Source organism: Crassostrea angulata, chromosome 6, assembly GCF_025612915.1.
Source record: "Crassostrea angulata isolate pt1a10 chromosome 6, ASM2561291v2, whole genome shotgun sequence".
NCBI classification, from domain to species: Eukaryota; Metazoa; Mollusca; class Bivalvia; order Ostreida; family Ostreidae; genus Magallana; species Magallana angulata.
In genome coordinates this window covers 42,705,760-42,723,533 of record NC_069116.1, presented here as the reverse complement: position 1 = coordinate 42,723,533, position 17,774 = coordinate 42,705,760, and the positions used below count along the sequence as shown (strand labels likewise).

Genomic DNA, 17,774 nt, shown 5'->3' with positions numbered 1-17,774 from the left:
GTTATACCACATTGACGTACGTTTTTTAATGTAATGTGACGTCACAGTACGAAAATCGCGCAATTTTCCGTAATTTTAAATTCTAACCCAGTGTAATCATGAGACTTACAGCCTTGCCACGTCAATATTTTGTTGTTGTCTGGCAAACTATGGTTTTTGACTGTTCTCTGATTTAATGTTACTTAGAACACAGGCACCTGAATTTTTATCAATCAGTTTCTTAATAAGTCATATATAGAAAAATTCTACCCCTACTAGGCCTAAATATAAATAGTGTATTTATATAAAGTAGGGGTAGAATTTTTCGATAATATGTGTATTTATATATAGTAGGGGTAGAATTTTTCGATATATGACTTATTAAGCAAAAAACAGATTTATATAATGAATACGACATTTTTAAAAATTCAGGTGCCTGTGCTTAGAATAACTAGCATGCCCTGGCTACTGAGCATATATTTATCTAAAATTAAAATAATTACCCAATGCTTTGTACAGTAGATTCTTGACTAAACGCGAGGATTCAGAACTAACCCTCGTAGAACTGCAAATGCAACTCCGTGGGGATTTTAAAATCTCGCTATTGTTTTACTGACAGTTACAAACTAAATAAAAGTACAAATTTTATTTAAAGTTTAACTCTCGTGATTTTACGTATGTTCTTGATATTTAATACAAAATGTCGTAAGTGCGGAATTAAATGAACCACTTTCGGGGGACTGGTCAAGCAAAATTAAAAAATTATAGATGGTACAGGTCCAAGACCAGGGTAAATTTAACGTAACGAACAAAAACATACCAACTCTAATTTAATAAAATATTTTTCGTTATCAGTATTTGCCATAACTAGAAACCCAACCAGTCTCGCGATCGCTTATTCCTTTGTCACATTTTGGCAGATGGTCGTGCCACCAGAATTTTGGTCGGTATATGTTAGGTCCTCACTGTCGTGCGATCTGTTACGAACACTACGATTGAAAACTACAGCTGATCATACAATTTCTCTGGAATCTCAGGCTTGGATACGAAATGATTTAATTTTCAAAGTGCGTAAATTTTCAAAGCGCGTTTAACCATTTGAAATGCAGATATAAGAGAACCCACCTTTCTACCCAAAATGCATCATCAACTGTTTCTTTATAGTGGCGTAGAGTAATTGTACACAATCATACTTCTTGGGATTTGAGATTGTAAGAACTGTGGAGTGTGTGGGAGTGTGTTGCTATTATATGATTGAGATTCGGTTTGCATGGTTTTTTTTTCTGTTCAGTTTGTCGGCAAAATGTCCTCTTGATGACGGGTTTCATTTGACCTTATCAAGGTTTTCTTTGACCTTAGTTTGACTTTAACCTGATGACCTCATCCTGAGTGATTATATGTTGTCTGTGTGCAGAACGACAAATTTGTAAGTGACGGTCTTAATCCAATAAAGAAAAATGCACACATACATGTATCAGTCTAAGATGAAAAAAAACATTAAATAATTTTAAACATGACATACATCAAAGATTTGTTCAAGTCTACGCCTGTGACAAGGGAATACTAGTATACAAGAAAAAAGTAATGTGGTGAGATATTCAATGTGTTGATCTATAGTCTACCTTGATGTATCTACATAGACAATCTCCGATTCGATTCTCTCATTAATGTAAATTAGACATTATGTGAATATTTTGTCAATTTATAATAAATTGAATACATGTATATCTGAATCATTGACAGGTATATTTTTAAATATACATAATGTACACATATATTTTAAAGGGGCTAAATTGACATGATTCAACTCTCCTGAAAATAAAGACCGTTCTATGATAAAAAAAAAACCCACCAAAAAGAAAAATCAAAGTACTGAAGAACTGACGGGAGTTGATTTTGTCGATGTTTATTTATTTTAAAATCAATGATATGTTTTTTTGCATGACAAGTACACGTATACGTAGTTTCTAATTTGAATTTCGCATATTTTTATAATATGAATTTTTGAACTTTTTCGACTAGAATGTCGAGAAACCTCCATATGAATCGTGTTAAATAATATTTAAAGATAAAATTAATTAAATCAAAGTGTATGTATCAGTGGTAGAAATATTTCTCGAAAATTGTATGGATCCTAGCAATATTGGACTATGGTCTCGTTCAACCAAACGCTCGGCTGACATCGTAAATCTCCGACAAGGGTTTACGGAGACAGCCGAGCGTCGAGTTGAACGAGACTATATTGAACTCTGGCGTAGAAATACATACGACTACAAAAAATATTTAAATTGTTCGTACCATTTAAAATCTGACTATTTTTAAGGTATTTGTAAATAAGTTTCCTTGAAAAACAATGCTTTAATAGCATACATCACATCGAATTCATCAATTATTTTCAAGAACTAAGTCTTGTCAGGAGCAATGATTTGTGCTGAGGTCCAAACACTGTTTCACTTTCGGTTTGTCCGCGTGACTGCATAGGAGAGTTGATTAAAAATCAACTCCCAAAAAATATGATATTTACAAATACTATCCGAGCTCTTTTTCGTAGAATTAACGCGTAACTTTTCACAATATAACAAAAAGAATAATAAATCAAAAAAGATCCTTTTCCTTTTACTTTAAATATTTATTTATTTATTTTTTTATTTTTTTTTTTTTTTTTTTTTTTTACAAAATATGGATTCTTTTAAAAGTTTTATCAATCCAAAAAAAAAAAACAATTGCTTAAAAAAGACCAAACTTTTGTGAAAGCAACCTTTGATAGTGTAAATTCAAAGTTGCCAAAATCATGTTTTTCAGGAGTAGGGTGGGGCCACGCTTGGGGTTCCAATTTCACAAAAACATTTTAATTGCACCAAAACTCAAATTTTATAACATAAGGTTTTACTTTTATGCAAGCATTTTGACATATTGTTGAATCTTTGAAATTGTTTAGATTTTAGCCCCTGGACAAAAATTCTTGGGCTTCACAAGCTTGATGTAGGTTTATACCCCATTTGATTTATAGATCTTCTGCTCAATATATGAAATGACTCTAAAATCATCCTGTGACAAAAAGGGCTCAATGATACTGGATCTGTTATACTACATATACTGTCCAGATATTATTGTATGTGATTCTGTAAAGTAGATTTTATGATGTCTATTGTTGTTCAAATGAGCAATGTGACCAATGGGCCTCTTGTTCGGTTATGCAAGAAGACGCCCATTTTGTGTCCTCACTTTTATCAAATTATTGGGATGTAGGCTTCAAAATTGATTCGTAATGTTATCACAGACAAAGACAGTTGAAAATGTAAATATTACTTTATCAATACCCATGCCTTATTCATCAAAGTTTCATAAAGGAGAATCACCACCTGGGGCAATCCACGGACTGCTGACACGATTATTGCTCAATGCAATTAGACATGAGAATACAGACATCCTTCTTTTATGACGAGTTGAGCCAGTTCCTATTCCCAAACTATACATGCTAGTAGCTTTTTTACTCTTCCGTCAAATATCTTGTACTTACGTGATACCAATAAATATCAGTTTTCCATTTTATTCAGTTGCTTTACGTGTTCACTGTTTTAAGGTGTCTATTTACCAGAATACATTTGACCCAACGTGGACCTGTTAAACATTTTTTTTTTACTTAACTAGCACCGCTAGCCTAGATTGATACATAACAATTTATTAACAATACTGATAAGTACAAGGCTAGGTAAACATTAGTCATTGGATAGGAACAGTTGATCTGTAAGTACTACTCATTAGGCTAAGGTGACCCGATACTTCTTACTCAGCTAGGCCTAGAGTGAGCCAGATGCGTGAATACTACTCACTAGACTAGGGACACCCCGATCGGTGAACACTACTCACAAGGCTAGAGAGATCCCGATCGGTTAATACTACTCACTAGGCTAGACCCTGGTCGGTAAGCACTATTCACATGGGTAGGGAGATCCCCATTTGGTGAACACTACTCACTAGGCTACGGACACCCCGATCGGTGAAGACTACTTACAAGGCTAGAGAGATACCGATCGGTGAACACTACTCACTAGACTAGACCCTGATCGGTGAGCACAATTCACATGGCTAGGGAGACCCTGATCGGTGAACACTACTCACTAGACTAGGGACACCCCGATCGGTGAACATTACTCACTAAGCTAGAGAGATCCCGATCCGTTAATACTACTCATTCAGAAGGCTACGGAGATCCCGATTAGTGAACACTACTCACTAGGCTAGGGAGATCCTGATCGGTGAACACTACTCACTAGGCTAGGGAGATCCCGATCGGTGAACACTGCTCACTCAGAAGGCTAGGGAGACCCCGGTTAGTGAACACTACTCACTAGGCTAGGGAGATCCCGATCGGTGAACACTACTCACTAGGATAGGGAGACCCCGAATGGTGAACACTACTCACAAGGCTAGAGAGATCCCGATCGGTGAACACTACTCACTAGGCTAGGGACAACCCGATCGGTGAACACTACTCACTAGACTAGAGATACCCCGATCGGTGAACACTACTCACTAGGCTAGAGGGATCCCGATCGGTGAACACTACTCACTAGGCAAGACATACCCCGATCGGTTAACACTTCTCAATAGGCTAGAGATACCCCGATCGGTGAACACTACTTACTAGGCTAGAGAGACCCCGATCGGTGAACACTACTCACTAGGCTAGACCCCGATCGGTGAACAACATTCACTCACAAGGCTAGGGAGACCCCGATTAGTGAACACTACTCACTAGGCTAGGGAGATCCCGATCGGTGAACATTGCTCACTAGGCTTTGGACACCCCGATCAGTGAACACTGCTCATTAGGCTAGGGAGATCCCGATCAATTAACACTACTCACTGGGTTTATGAGACCAAAATCACTGGAAACTACTCACCTGGAAAGGTACAGTTGATCTGTCCACACTACTCACTTTGCTACTGACAGTCCGAAGTGAACACAACTTATCCTTATAAAAACAATCAACCCTGTTAACGCTTTTTGACTCGTTTAAACTGGTCATATAGCAAACGTTATTGCACAGATTTATGTACAGTTATGCTTTGATTACTCCGTAAGCAATATTTCACATATTCAAAAGTTGTGTTCATTTCGTGCTTGATGATTTGCAATTCATGCAAAAACCTAGAGTGTGCTTGTCTCTGGAATTATCACACTGAAACCTGCAAACGTCAATGAATGTCATAATGAAAAGAAGGGGTGGGGTCAATTTGATCAAATTAATCTATACAAACCGCCTTGTCAAAAGCTAAGGCTTGTTTCACCCAAAATAACACATATTGCTGTTGCGCCGAATACTAGTAGTCCTTTGGATAATATGAGCTACATGTAAGAGTAGACCTCGGCATACAGTACAGGGGGTCTAAACACAAGGAGCATAGCGAAACAACTAAGGACTAGTCAGTCAGGTGACACCAGAGGAGGTCCTCATTGGGTCCCCAGCGCTAATTAAGGAGAGTCGAGCTGATCAAAACCAATTTTTGGCGTTCGTTTGCTATCATACTGTTATAGTGGGGCCCGTCTAACTATATCGCTTTTCGCCATAACTAGAACATGTGCCATCGGGTTCATTGCATGGGTATTTGGAAGCTCAAAGGGGCTGAAACAGGGCGGCTAGTGCAGCAACTTCACATACGACTTGCACCACTCGAATGACAACGGATTCTGGACGATACAGAGTGTCCAATTGGGGTGTCCGAAGTCAAAGTTAGCCTCTAATGGTTACTGTCCTTTTGCTATAAGTAACTCTAGTTTCTTTAGTATTTGACACAATAGGTTATACATGTATATGATTAATACTAAGTGTGATTTCACAATGCAATCTTGGTCGAATCGCATTTATTTTTCATCATATGTCTGCTATGGTCCAAATAAAACTTGTCTGAGAAGTCACATGTGACCCCCCCCCCCACCTTAATATTTGAAAGATTGATATAAAATTTAATTGAATAAACTCATAGAAAATATAAAAGCAAATAGATGCAGTAAGTGGATATTTCCCAATGGATCAAAAGTGATGGTGACCAAAAAGTCACACCTCAAAGTGCACGTCTTCGACAATGGTTAACTTAAAACTCGAGAAGCTTCAAATTAAATATTGAATTTTCACAAAAAATAAAATATGCTCTAAAACGCAAATATTTCGAAGTTTTAGAAAAATTGACTCGAATATCAGCAAACTTTAAGCTTATATAAGACAATTGTTATGCTTTTAATTTCCCTTAATGAAACCGAAGGGCTTTCCTATACATTTTACGTTCAAGAATAAGTAAACAACGATTTTGAAACCTATTTCATAAAATGATTGATACATGTTTGCGGAGACTATATTTATGTACAAACATTTTATTGGAAACTTGAATGTTTCAAATAACATTTTATTTTAACGACCGAGGGATTAAAATTAATGTTCAAACATCAAAACTCGATCTCCGCTCTGTTGGGACTTTAATCAACCTGAATTTTCACCTGACACGTAAAAAAACACACACAGGTAGAAGTACATTTTTGATTTACACTTACCTTTTAATGCATCACTTTAAAACTGTTAGTTATCGCCATGTTTTGATTAGGATTTAGATTGGCTTCGTTAAATAAGTAGATTTCTATGCGGTATCAATTTATCCCATGCAATTTTATGTACATTTAATATTTCTATCAGTTACCAACAAGTATAGAATTAAAACCCAACATTTTCAAGAATTAACAAAGTGAAAAAAAGTGTTGACAATTATCGCTTTATACAAAATACTGCTGATACTTAAGAATCAAAATTTGCACTTTCATGACAATTCACAAATATGTACTGGGGAGGGGGGGGGGCATAAAATTTCATCTTAACTTATGTGTATCCAAGTAATTCTTGAGTATGGAACTAAACAGGTGACAACTTCAAGACGCTCATATTTTAGGGTTTTGTTGACTGGGTCACGGGGTACGTAGAATGGCAGCACTGAGGTGGCATCTTGTACAGAAGGTATATCGATCCTGCAACGACGTGTGAAAAGTCGCTAACTGATAAGTTATGAAAAGAAACGGTTTGTAATTTATCCTAAATCACTGCTAAATGCGGAAAATAGCTTTTAAAAAAACTGAGTTACTGGAAGATTAAGAGCCCGTAGCTTCTTTTGATGATTACTACATGTAGTATTTGTTTGAGGTGTGGTTGGTTGTGGGGGGTGGGGTAGTTTTGTATTTTCATGCAATAACTTGCATGCTGCCTTTTATTAAACAATGATAATTACAGGTTTATCTATAAAAAAGAGTAAGATTTTGACTGATCAATTACAATAACACGTTTAATATATATGTTATTTTTACGAGTAGAAAAATATATTGAGTCGTCACAACAGTATTAAAAAGTGAGCATGAGTTAGAAATCTAAATAATAAATAATAAATAACTTAAAGGAAGAGGTAGGTAATTGCCCAAAAGTAGACCAAGCATGCAGCATTTTATTTTATCTTTTAATCATAATTCGTTGAGTGGAGTATATTTTCAAAACTTTCATTGCCTATAAAATCGGAAAGTGGCAAAATGTGAATACCGTATTGAATCGAGCAGCTTCACTCTAGTTTTATATACAAAGATTAAAGTTTAGATCAGATAACAGATTTTTTTTTACGTTTCAATAATTGGGTTTGGAATGAAAAGAAATGATTTGCTTTGTATGTACTTGCAAGGTTTGCCTGCACGAAACAGAAAAACCCCAATGAAACAGGCACATATGCAGATGCAACTGGGCCGGAGGTTGTACTTAACACTCGGGGATTGGGGAACGGGGGTGAATGAGCTAGCCGGGCATTGGCCATGCATGGATTTTGTTTTGAAGTATGATATAATGCTGTTGTGGGTTTTTTCCTCATCGACAGAATATTATTTGTAATTTTATTTTATTTCATAAATACAAATACACTCTCACTTAGTCTTGGTTTCACCTCATCTACACGTGATATTCAAACTAATTTCGTACACAAATTTAAAACATCGTAATTAAAATTTCATTTTACGTACAAAATCTGTTCTCATGTTATATCCGATCTTCAAAACTTTATTTACAATCATTTATATTTTAATGCGATTTACTTATACTGCTCTGAAACTCCCACGAGATATTTCTATTGATAAAAATGGCAATTAAAGGAAACAGCATTTGCAGCATTCGGGTCTTCCATTCACGATCGCATAATTATGTACAAGAGGTACACCCCTTTATCGTGGTTGAAAAAAAGAACTAATATATTCATTTAAATTTAGGACTGGTTAATTATCCCAGATTTCTTCAAGTACATTACGCCTTTTCTTTCTGCAGGTCCATTAAAAAAATCCCAGCAAAGAAATAATCACAACTTGAAAAGCAATATGTAAATTAGTTGATCAATTGAATTGATTTTGATATCGCCGAACAGTGAGGAAAATTTTTCTCTCTAACGAGTCTCCATGTCTTCTTGGCAGAGAAAGGCCTTTTCTCGATGATTGATTTTGCCTATATTATGATCCTGACAGGCCCGCTTGCTGAAATAGGACTTTTAAAAAACATGGTGTTGCAATGTGTATATATCTATTGTCACAATGGACTTTCCCTAAACACAAAAGAGGGGCAATTTCTTATCCGCTAGAAACGATCATTGTGGAAAACAATAGGAAAACTGCAGAAGACATGGGGATTTAATATATGGGCTGTCAGCCTTGTATTTATAAGTATTTACTAGTCAGCTGAGAAGAGTTCCACTCCGGCGTTAGTTTGAATGATTGACAACCCTCTTACCGGTGAAGATGATACTGTTGGCGTTTTTTGGACACTGCCAAAAGACAGAACAATCTTTGAGATAATACATGGATAAGCAGGGATTATATAAGCAGGGATTATATAGCTAGGAAGCAGGTGGCGAATTTCACTTGTTACAACGAGATATGGAAAGAAAAAGGTTTGTTATTTTCAACTTTTTATAATGTAGAAAATTGATCTTTCTTGGTATATGATTCTTTCAGCGTTGTTTGTTTAAAATGGCTTATTTTAAAAACCAAAATTTCAAAAGGATTGTAAATTTTATATTGATCTCTGTATTACGAAAATAAGTTCTGACTATAAAAAAAATCTGTCAAAATATTATGATACTATTTGAAGATCAAGCATGTAAATATCTGCAAGACAATTCATTCACAGAATATTGGTACGTTTATCTAATCTTTTCTTTGATGCCTGTCATTGGATATCTTTGAATGTATCATAATAATATCTGATCACGAATCAATGATCAAAAATATTCGTTGCTATTTCCCTGGACATGAGCATGAGGGAAGAACTTTAAAACAGGTCATTTTAAAAACACTTGACACTGCAATAGCAACCCCGAAGTCAAAAACAACAATGGCTAGTTCCGAGTTCTTTTGAAATCCGCTCTGTGTTTTTGTTTCTTGACAAAATCTTATCTCGATAATCTTTGTCCAAAATGTGGAATTTATGGTTACCCATAATCAGCTTAGGGCTTAATGAGATTAACAACAAAAAGTAAATTTTCGTCAAAGCTGTCCTCTTTAAAGGGTCTTTTCTTACCTTGAAAAAAAGAGAGTAAATATAAATAATTTAACGCTAACTTCCTATGAAATACTGTACAATGATAGGATATAACTTTCAAGATTGATGGGAAAATTACACCGGTATATAGGGTAGTAGTTGTTTATATGCCTTCGTTTAAAGAGTTCCAATTTCATTTGAAAATTGGTCATTTCATACATAGATATCAATCGTGCATGAACATGTATGATAAATTGCTGTTATTGTTTCTAAATAAAATATATGGAATGCACGTCATTAAACCGAGTCAAAGATAATTTAAAGCACTGCCACATTATCAAGAACACAAGTTTTTCTATCAACAATTAAAAATTTCATATTCAGTTGATATGGATTATTATTGCTATCTAAGAAAAATGAATAAAGCAATCAATAAATGAAATAAAAATGGGATGTGGTGTTTTTAAGAGCTCTATTTTACAGATTTTACTTTTTGTTGAATGGAAATGCAAAACAGTTAAACCATTAATCTAAAATAATATTTGACTAATCTGCCAGATTAAATTAATTCATCGGATTTAAAAGTTAGTATAGCCACAATGGTCGATATTCCCTTGGAGAAAAATGTCAGATTGTTTCTCCAGAACGTTTAATGTCAGATTAGTAAAAATTGTTGTCCTTTATCCCAGAGATATATCCACCAATCCAGAACTATATTACTAATTAAGCAGGTACACGTATAAAGTAAAATCACATGATAAAGTTATCCCGAATCAAATCTTTTTATGACAAATATTATTTTACATTGACCATGCCTTTGCAACAAAGCAATATGGCAATTTTAATGAAAATGAAAATAAATATCGTGTATTTACATAATGTAAAAGTACCATAACCAATTAATATTCTCTATGTTTCTATATATTTCATGGGATTGATTTATAAACTAATTAACTTCATTTATTTTTAAAATCTGTTATATAACCTCGACCTCACAGTATCTGTACAATTTAATACACCCATGCATCCACCTCTTATATCTATATTTTATGGTTAAAGGAATAAAATATACTCGGTATCTAGGACCTCGCCATTGTATTGGCAAAATTTACTGAAGTTTAAGAAGAGCAGAAAACTCATCTCTCATGTAACAAAAAGTCAAAAAGGTTCGAATTTCTGAAAAATGGAATCTTAAGCAAAATCTCTCAGACTTTGGTATAACCTAGTGTGTCATCTCCTCAAATTATAAAATCAACTGTATTCTGCATGGGTGCGCTCTGCGAACTTAATGAATACTGTGTAATTCGCTACAGAAAAATCGCCTTCGTCATGAAATAGATACATTATCATTAGAACCTTGATCACTATCCTGGCATTTACCTGTGCATCCATTATCCAAAATGGTCAGTATTCTAAATTCAATAAAATATTGATTTGGACTGCCTCCTTGACAATCAAATTCATTTATGTTTGTCATTTGAATTTCAAAACATGACTAAATATTGACTCTTCATCAAGTATTGCAGATCAATACTTTGACTAACAATAAATATTACCCAAGTAGTTTCTTTGGAAGAATATAATGGCCCGTAAGTATCCAGTATGGGGTGTTAAATAAATATTGGCGTCAAAAGATAGTTTAGCGTCATCGAAAATGTTCTTCACGCAATACTTGGAACTTATGAAAATAATATTATGTCAATATTTGTTTTCGAGCTATTTGGATCTCTATCAATATTACTCCTTCATTTTAACAGCCGTAGATCGGTATCGAACTGCAGGGCAAAAAAAAAAATTCGTAAGAACATAGCAACGGAAATTTTGATGACCAATTGAGGTTGTAATCATAGTAAATGGATATAGGTTGACGCCATGCACGTTAAACTTCCAGCATGGGTAATACCTGTGCAATGGGAAAAATGAAACTATACCTTTAAAGAATGTCAAAGGAGGTTTAATTTTGACAGGAATAGAAATAAACCCCTGCTTTTGGCAGTCGTTTGAGACTTTGAAGTTCTGAAGTTCTGAAAGTGGATCTGAATACAATCAATGGAATTGGACAAGTTACAAGGAAACCCTTGAGTGGTGAAAATATCCAGGGGACATTTTTTGTGTTGATAAAAACTCGATGGGATTGTTTTTGTAATCTGCAAAAGGTGCTTTCTGACTCTTTAAGTTTTTTCTCAAGGTGAGGCTTCAGGGGCCTGTGAGAAGTGTTTCTCTTTGGGGGTGTGTCATTTTGGCAGAATCTGATGAAACTGCTCTCTTTAATCAAAAGAGATTGTTCTTAGCTTGTGCATATATAAAGATTACCTTCTGTTCCAAGGAATAGTAGATGCTTCAAATGCAGAGGAACGAACATTGAGAAACTGAAATCTTTTGACTTGAGCTTGCAGACATGATTGACAAGCGGTACGTTTACCAAGTATAATTAAGAATATAATTTTCTAGTGCTTATAAGCAGATTTGGTATGCATTTCATGTGAATGGTTTTAATTAGGAAATTTTCTCTCTATTTTCAATACTGTATGTGTTGCCTTTTTGTATACTCATGTCTACGGCTATTCATCCCAGAAACATTAACCTTTTCCTACTGAACGCATTTGAAATTGAGAACGGATAATGGTTAATCTGGGAATCTTTTTATTGAATGGTCGTAGGATCATAAACACACATTCTCGGGCGTCTGTGATTCCCGTTGTCAATAAATGTCAATTTTACCCAGGGTGACGAAATCTCAGACTTGAAATTCACACAATGAACACGATCCCACAGTGAATAAGAAAAGCTTGTGATTATTAAGTCTGTAATTTTAATAGGGGGACTTTCTGCTAAGAATGAAGGATGAAAGGCGATAAAGGCTTCTTTACAAATCAACAATGAATGGGTGATAAATTATAACTCGCAAAGGAGTTCAATGTTAATGAAATATTAGTCTGTGCATTCTTAGAGGAAGTGGATAAGGTATGCTCATTGTATTGAATATTTTTACTTTACCTGTATCTTTAATTTTGCATATAGGAAAATATAATTTTGTATATAAACAGTGAAACTTTTTAAGTGTCTGTAAACTGCATGCATTTTTTAATTCCCTAAAATTTCTTCAATGAATGATGTTTTGAATGAGATAAAAGTATGAATATAACTTTGGTAAATTTTTTTATTAGTAAACATCTAAAGACGTCATTTTACTGGTATGCTTGAATCTTTAAAATATCGGTAAGAGCCCATAACATTTAGGATACCCTTTAATGATTGCATTATGTACAAAATTTTGGATCAGTGCAGCAGCGAGAGGAAAAAATCAATATTGTTTAATTAAAATCTCATTTAATACAATGCCAGTATGTCCAAATCAATTTTAACCAAATTAGATTTCCATTGTATTAACGACGCTTTAAATTACTACAGCTTCTGGTTTCATTTTTATTTCAATGGAATGGGGGGGGGGGGGGGTCCTGAGTATGCGTGAAACTTGAAATGGATGAAAGAAGAGTAAACAGGCAAGCAAAAATTCAATGTTATTGATCAATACAAAAAGTTTCTTTTCTTATTTCAGACCACAGAGTAGTAGAGGAGGCCGTGTGAGGTCAGCAGGAGCGAGTCGGAGGGGTCCACCCAAAATGGGCAAAACTAAAATGACAAATGGCACCACCAAGCCAGCAATCAATAAGGACCCGCTTGCCATTCCAAGACCGCATGTCCCAGAAAAACAGAGCCTGAAATCACAGCCCAGACCTCCGGATGTGTCACTGGAATCTCCCCCTAACCCCGAATTACAGCGAATTCTGAAGGAAAACCCGGACATTCCTCCTGCTACAAGAGACTTCTTTGATTTCATGGTGGAGCGCAGGTATGACCAGGTTAAAAAGATGCTCAAAGAGAGGCTGGTTGACGTCAACTCTCGTGATACTGACAACCGTCTGCTCCCAACTCCTCTACTTATTGCTACTGAACTCAACGATGTGGAACTTGTGAAGTTGCTACTGAAAGCTAAACCCAAACCTGCCAATGTAAATGATGAAAACATCAAAGGAAGAAGACCCATTTGGTAACTCATGTTAAAATTCAGTAAACATTTACTTGAATACTTAGAGTGATGTTCTCAATTTCAATTCAGTTTCTTTGACTTCAAGTGCTATTAGATGTACTGTAGTTACTTTACATTGAAAATAACTTAATCAGAAAAGAGAAAACTGAAAAGTATTTGTTCATCCATATTCAACTGCTCAACTGCTAGTCAATGAATTGCTCATGCAATATCCCCAAAAATGGTAAATAAAAAATGACAATGAATTTGTTTGATTTGGTGTGAACTGATACTGCTAGTCTTACAAAATTTTATGGAGAAAAATATATATCAAATATTTGAACAGGTATTCAGCTATTAGACATAAGTAATTTCAAATGCAATCATAATGTATTGTACTGATTTCATTTCTGTAGGTGGGCAGCCAGATGGGCCAATGAGGAAATTACAGATCTACTGCTGAACAGCAGTAAACAGAAATGCGAGGTCAACTTTGTTGACAAAGAGACAGGTATGTATTTATAGTCCGTTATCACACCTTTAAATTCCCTGAGTCTTTATTTTATCAATGTGTCCCCTATATGTATTACTTAGTAAACAGTTAGATGATATCAAAGACAAGTGCAAATGTACTTTCTGCAACTTATATGGTTAACCTTGCTTCTGTAAGAGAAGATAGATTGACCTTTAGGTTTTTAGATGACTATGTAACAGATTTATCAGTTTTGTATAATCATATTTATGTACATTCATGTAAATGGAATGCTTTAGCCACTTTCGGTTTTCAATTTTTCTTGTTCTTAAATACATACTGTTTTTTTAAGAACATATGGAAAAAGAACTGAATGTGTGAATTAAAACAAAAAAATCAGTATACATTTGTATTAGGTAAACACTAAAAAACTTTGTACCAGTACCAGTAAGTGAAGACTGGAGTTTCTCTTAGATATACTCACAATACATGTTCTTGTTTCAGGATGCGCTCCCCTTTACAGAGCCATTCTGTCTAATGCTGCCAATATAGTCCAGCTCCTGATTCATGCCGGGGCGGACATAAACCTCAGGATCATGGGTCTGAATGTTGGTGCTGAAACACCTCTCATCAAGTAGGTCTTTCTCTGTTATCATTACCAGATTCCCCCCCCCCCCCCCCCCCCAAAAAAAAAGTATAAATCTAAGAATAGGTCTCAGTCTCTCCATCTCTCTCTTTTTCTCTATAAGTTTACTAGTAAAATTATTTTAGCAACTAATTTTCAATGAACAACTTTAAAAATACTAGGAACCTTGGGTAGGTTGTATCTAACAGCAATTGCTATAGACTTTTCTATGAGCTTTTTATTGTTCAACTATTTAGTTCCTGCATGGCTACTTATAGAAATCAACAACATTTGTCCACTCTATTCAGACCCATCCTGATCATCATAATCTGTAATGGTGTATATTTCACTTGAGATCAGCATCAATTTCAACTTGTTTTGCTGTTGTAATAGAGAGTTCCATCAAACTTAAAGTCCATGGTCTTGTTAAATTTCTATTTCTAAATCTTGAATTAGCTACATGTGTCCAATTAATGTATTCCTCATCTTTCATTTTGCAGAGCAATTCAAAAGGATAACAGGGAAATCTGCGAGTTGCTCATAAACTCTCTGTGCAAACTACAGGCCAAAACCACTAGTGGACTGAATGCTTTACATTATGCTGTGGCATACAGACGGTATGAAATTTGTGAACTCCTGCTGGAAAACGGAATCAAAATTAATTCTAAAACGCCATCAGGAGTGACGGCCATGGCTGTGGCGGTGGAACAACAAATTCCAGCCATGGTGAAACTGCTGTTGGATTATGGGTACCGAATCGACAAGAGGTATAAATGGAAAGAGACTCCTCTCCAGCATGCCATAAGCATTCATTCTGAGGAATGTGCAGTGACATTGATACACTATGGTTGTAGTATAGTACCTGAAGGAAAATGGAAAGGACCATCCTATTTCTTTATGGCTGTGAATGAAAAACAAATGAAAGTTGTAAGATTCATGGTGGCTATAAAACCAACTTTACTCAATGAAAAATGGCTTCAAAAGAAAAAGTGGCCAGTTTCCATATATAGAAGGCCTGATATTGTAGAATGGCTTGAGAAAAAATGTCAGAAAGTGCAATCTTTAAAGGAACTTAGTCGCGGCCGTATATTTCAGTATTTAGGTAAATTTGGCATCAAGAAAATAGATAGTCTCCAATTACCAGATGCAATGAAAGAATACCTTAGATACAATGAATTCATCAAAGAAAAATATTATGTACGCAAAAAGTTAGATTTAAAGTGTTGTCCCTTCGAGTGCCCGTCCTACTGTGCAAACAAGCGATGTTTACCTATAGAGATTTCTTCGTCCGAAGAAGACAGTGAAGCAAGTTCGTCAGAGGAAGAGACCTCAGACAGGGGAAACTACTGCAAGATCTGCATGATAAAACATCCCTCTGATATGACTGACAACCTTCATCATCAGCCTATTGGTTATAGTGGCAGGAAGTGACATCACTTAGCAACCAGAGTGCAAATCAATTATAAGTCTTTTTCTGAAAAAATACGGTCTTTTATTTTTTATATAATATATTATTGCATGGTTAAGTTGTATCTTTAATGTATTTGTGTATTACGGTATACAGTATGTGCAATATTTCATTATTCTTGTGTCAAATCAGGCAAAGCAACTCACATTAAACACTTTTCCATTGTACACTTTACCATTGCATGTAATTTAAATTTTCTTTTAATTTTAGAGCAGAGATTCATTTGCTCTTTTTGATGTTTTTTTACCTATTGTATTATCTTATTTTCCTTAATTGTTAATTCATACATTAGGTATATGGTTTTTCAACTGGTACAATTACTCACTTTTAATCTTGTAATAAACTTAACTTTGCATTTTGCTTTTGAACTCTTGTTGTATAAGACGAGTTACACAAAATTATGTCTATAAAATCTGTTAAAAAAATATGCTACACAATGGGATTCAAATAAAAAAAATCACTGCAAATTATCTTGTTTATGATATAATTCACATGAACATACAGGTGACTTTTACATGTACTTTATTTTTATCAGATTATTATACCATAATAAACAAAATAAATGAAGATATTAATATTTTTATTATTATACTTAAACAACATAATAAACTAAGATTTAAAGAGTCCATGTGATCAAATAAATGAAAAAATGAAAAAATGACAATAACAAACCGTGAACCATCTCAAAAATCCATAAAACGAAATACAAATTCAAAACAGAGCAACACTGATCTCCAAATAGATAGAGGTAGGATCAGGTGCCTTAGGGAGGAGTAAGCATCCTCTGTTGACCGGTCACACCCGCTGTGTGCCCATTGTCATAAATGTTGCAAAATAATTGCAAAACAGTTGCAAAAATGCATAGCAGAAAAAATACATAATGGACATGTTAATTGGTTATGTTAATTTTTTCTTGATGCAATATGTATACCTTTATAACCCAAATGAAGCACTACAAAGAAAGCATGTTGTTTATATTAATTAACAGCTACCTTTGAATTATTTAATCAATTATTCGTCAAAACCTATAAAAGTATGTAAATTTATTAAAATTATTGTAATGTTATTTTCTACTAAAATGACAAAAAATATTATGGTTTTAAAATTTCTGTTAGCTTTTGTGGGGAAAGCCATTAAGAAGCCTGTAATTGGAGCAAAATTGAATTATTGTCGTCCTCTACAAAAATAAATCTGCTATATACTCCTTATAAGTGAAATCTTTCTCCTGACAAAAATTGATGATTTTTTCAAATCTTATTTATCATAAAAGTTTAAGTTACAGGCAGACTGATCATACTAGCAGGTTTTTGTAGCAAAATAAAATTCTAAAAAAGACAGCTCATATTGCTTTAAAATTTTATAAAGAACAGGGAGTACTATGTATAGTATATACTGTAAAGAACAAGCAGACAATTTTCCATAAATGTGAAGGTTGCCATGGAAACTACAGTCTCCTTAAATGGAAGTCTGAGGTCAGTCCATGCAAGTCCACAGAAGCACTGAGGTTGAACAGTTATTTTTAGCAGAAAGTCCTCATAAATGATTTAAAACATCAAATTTAAAGTTACAAAACTTCCACATGGAACTTCTTGCATGACTTGCCCAAGTGTGATGCCACTGCAGCCAGACTTCACTCCTTTTCAATTCTGTTA

The 17,774-nt window shown here is 34.6% G+C and overlaps 1 protein-coding gene across 5 annotated transcripts; it reads left to right on the top strand.

The window, feature by feature from the left end:
* The first annotated feature begins 8,298 nt into the window (after positions 1 to 8,298).
* LOC128189051 (putative ankyrin repeat protein RF_0381) lies at positions 8,299 to 16,656 on the top strand. 5 transcript variants are annotated; one of them, XM_052860472.1, is made up of 6 exons: positions 8,299 to 8,937; positions 11,854 to 11,939; positions 13,087 to 13,578; positions 13,974 to 14,068; positions 14,534 to 14,663; positions 15,155 to 16,656. In XM_052860472.1, the coding sequence occupies exons 2-6, from the start codon at positions 11,926 to 11,928 to the stop codon at positions 16,083 to 16,085; spliced, it is 1,662 nt and encodes a 553-aa protein (XP_052716432.1). In that variant the 5' UTR covers positions 8,299 to 8,937; positions 11,854 to 11,925; the 3' UTR covers positions 16,086 to 16,656. The 5 variants fall into 5 exon arrangements, with proteins under 5 accessions (XP_052716432.1, XP_052716431.1, XP_052716433.1 ...); XM_052860473.1 differs by lacking the exon at positions 8,299 to 8,937 and adding an exon at positions 11,232 to 11,715; XM_052860471.1 differs by lacking the exon at positions 11,854 to 11,939 and having other exon boundaries at positions 8,300 to 8,937.
* Positions 16,657 to 17,774: the final 1,118 nt, after the last annotated feature.

Bases quoted from the DNA above. Each gene is read 5' to 3' on its own strand.
- LOC128189051 (XM_052860472.1), top strand. The intron at 14,069-14,533 runs GTATGTATTTAT...TTCTTGTTTCAG, and splicing joins CTTTGTTGACAAAGAGACAG to GATGCGCTCCCCTTTACAGA. The intron at 14,664-15,154 runs GTAGGTCTTTCT...TTCATTTTGCAG, and splicing joins GCTGAAACACCTCTCATCAA to AGCAATTCAAAAGGATAACA.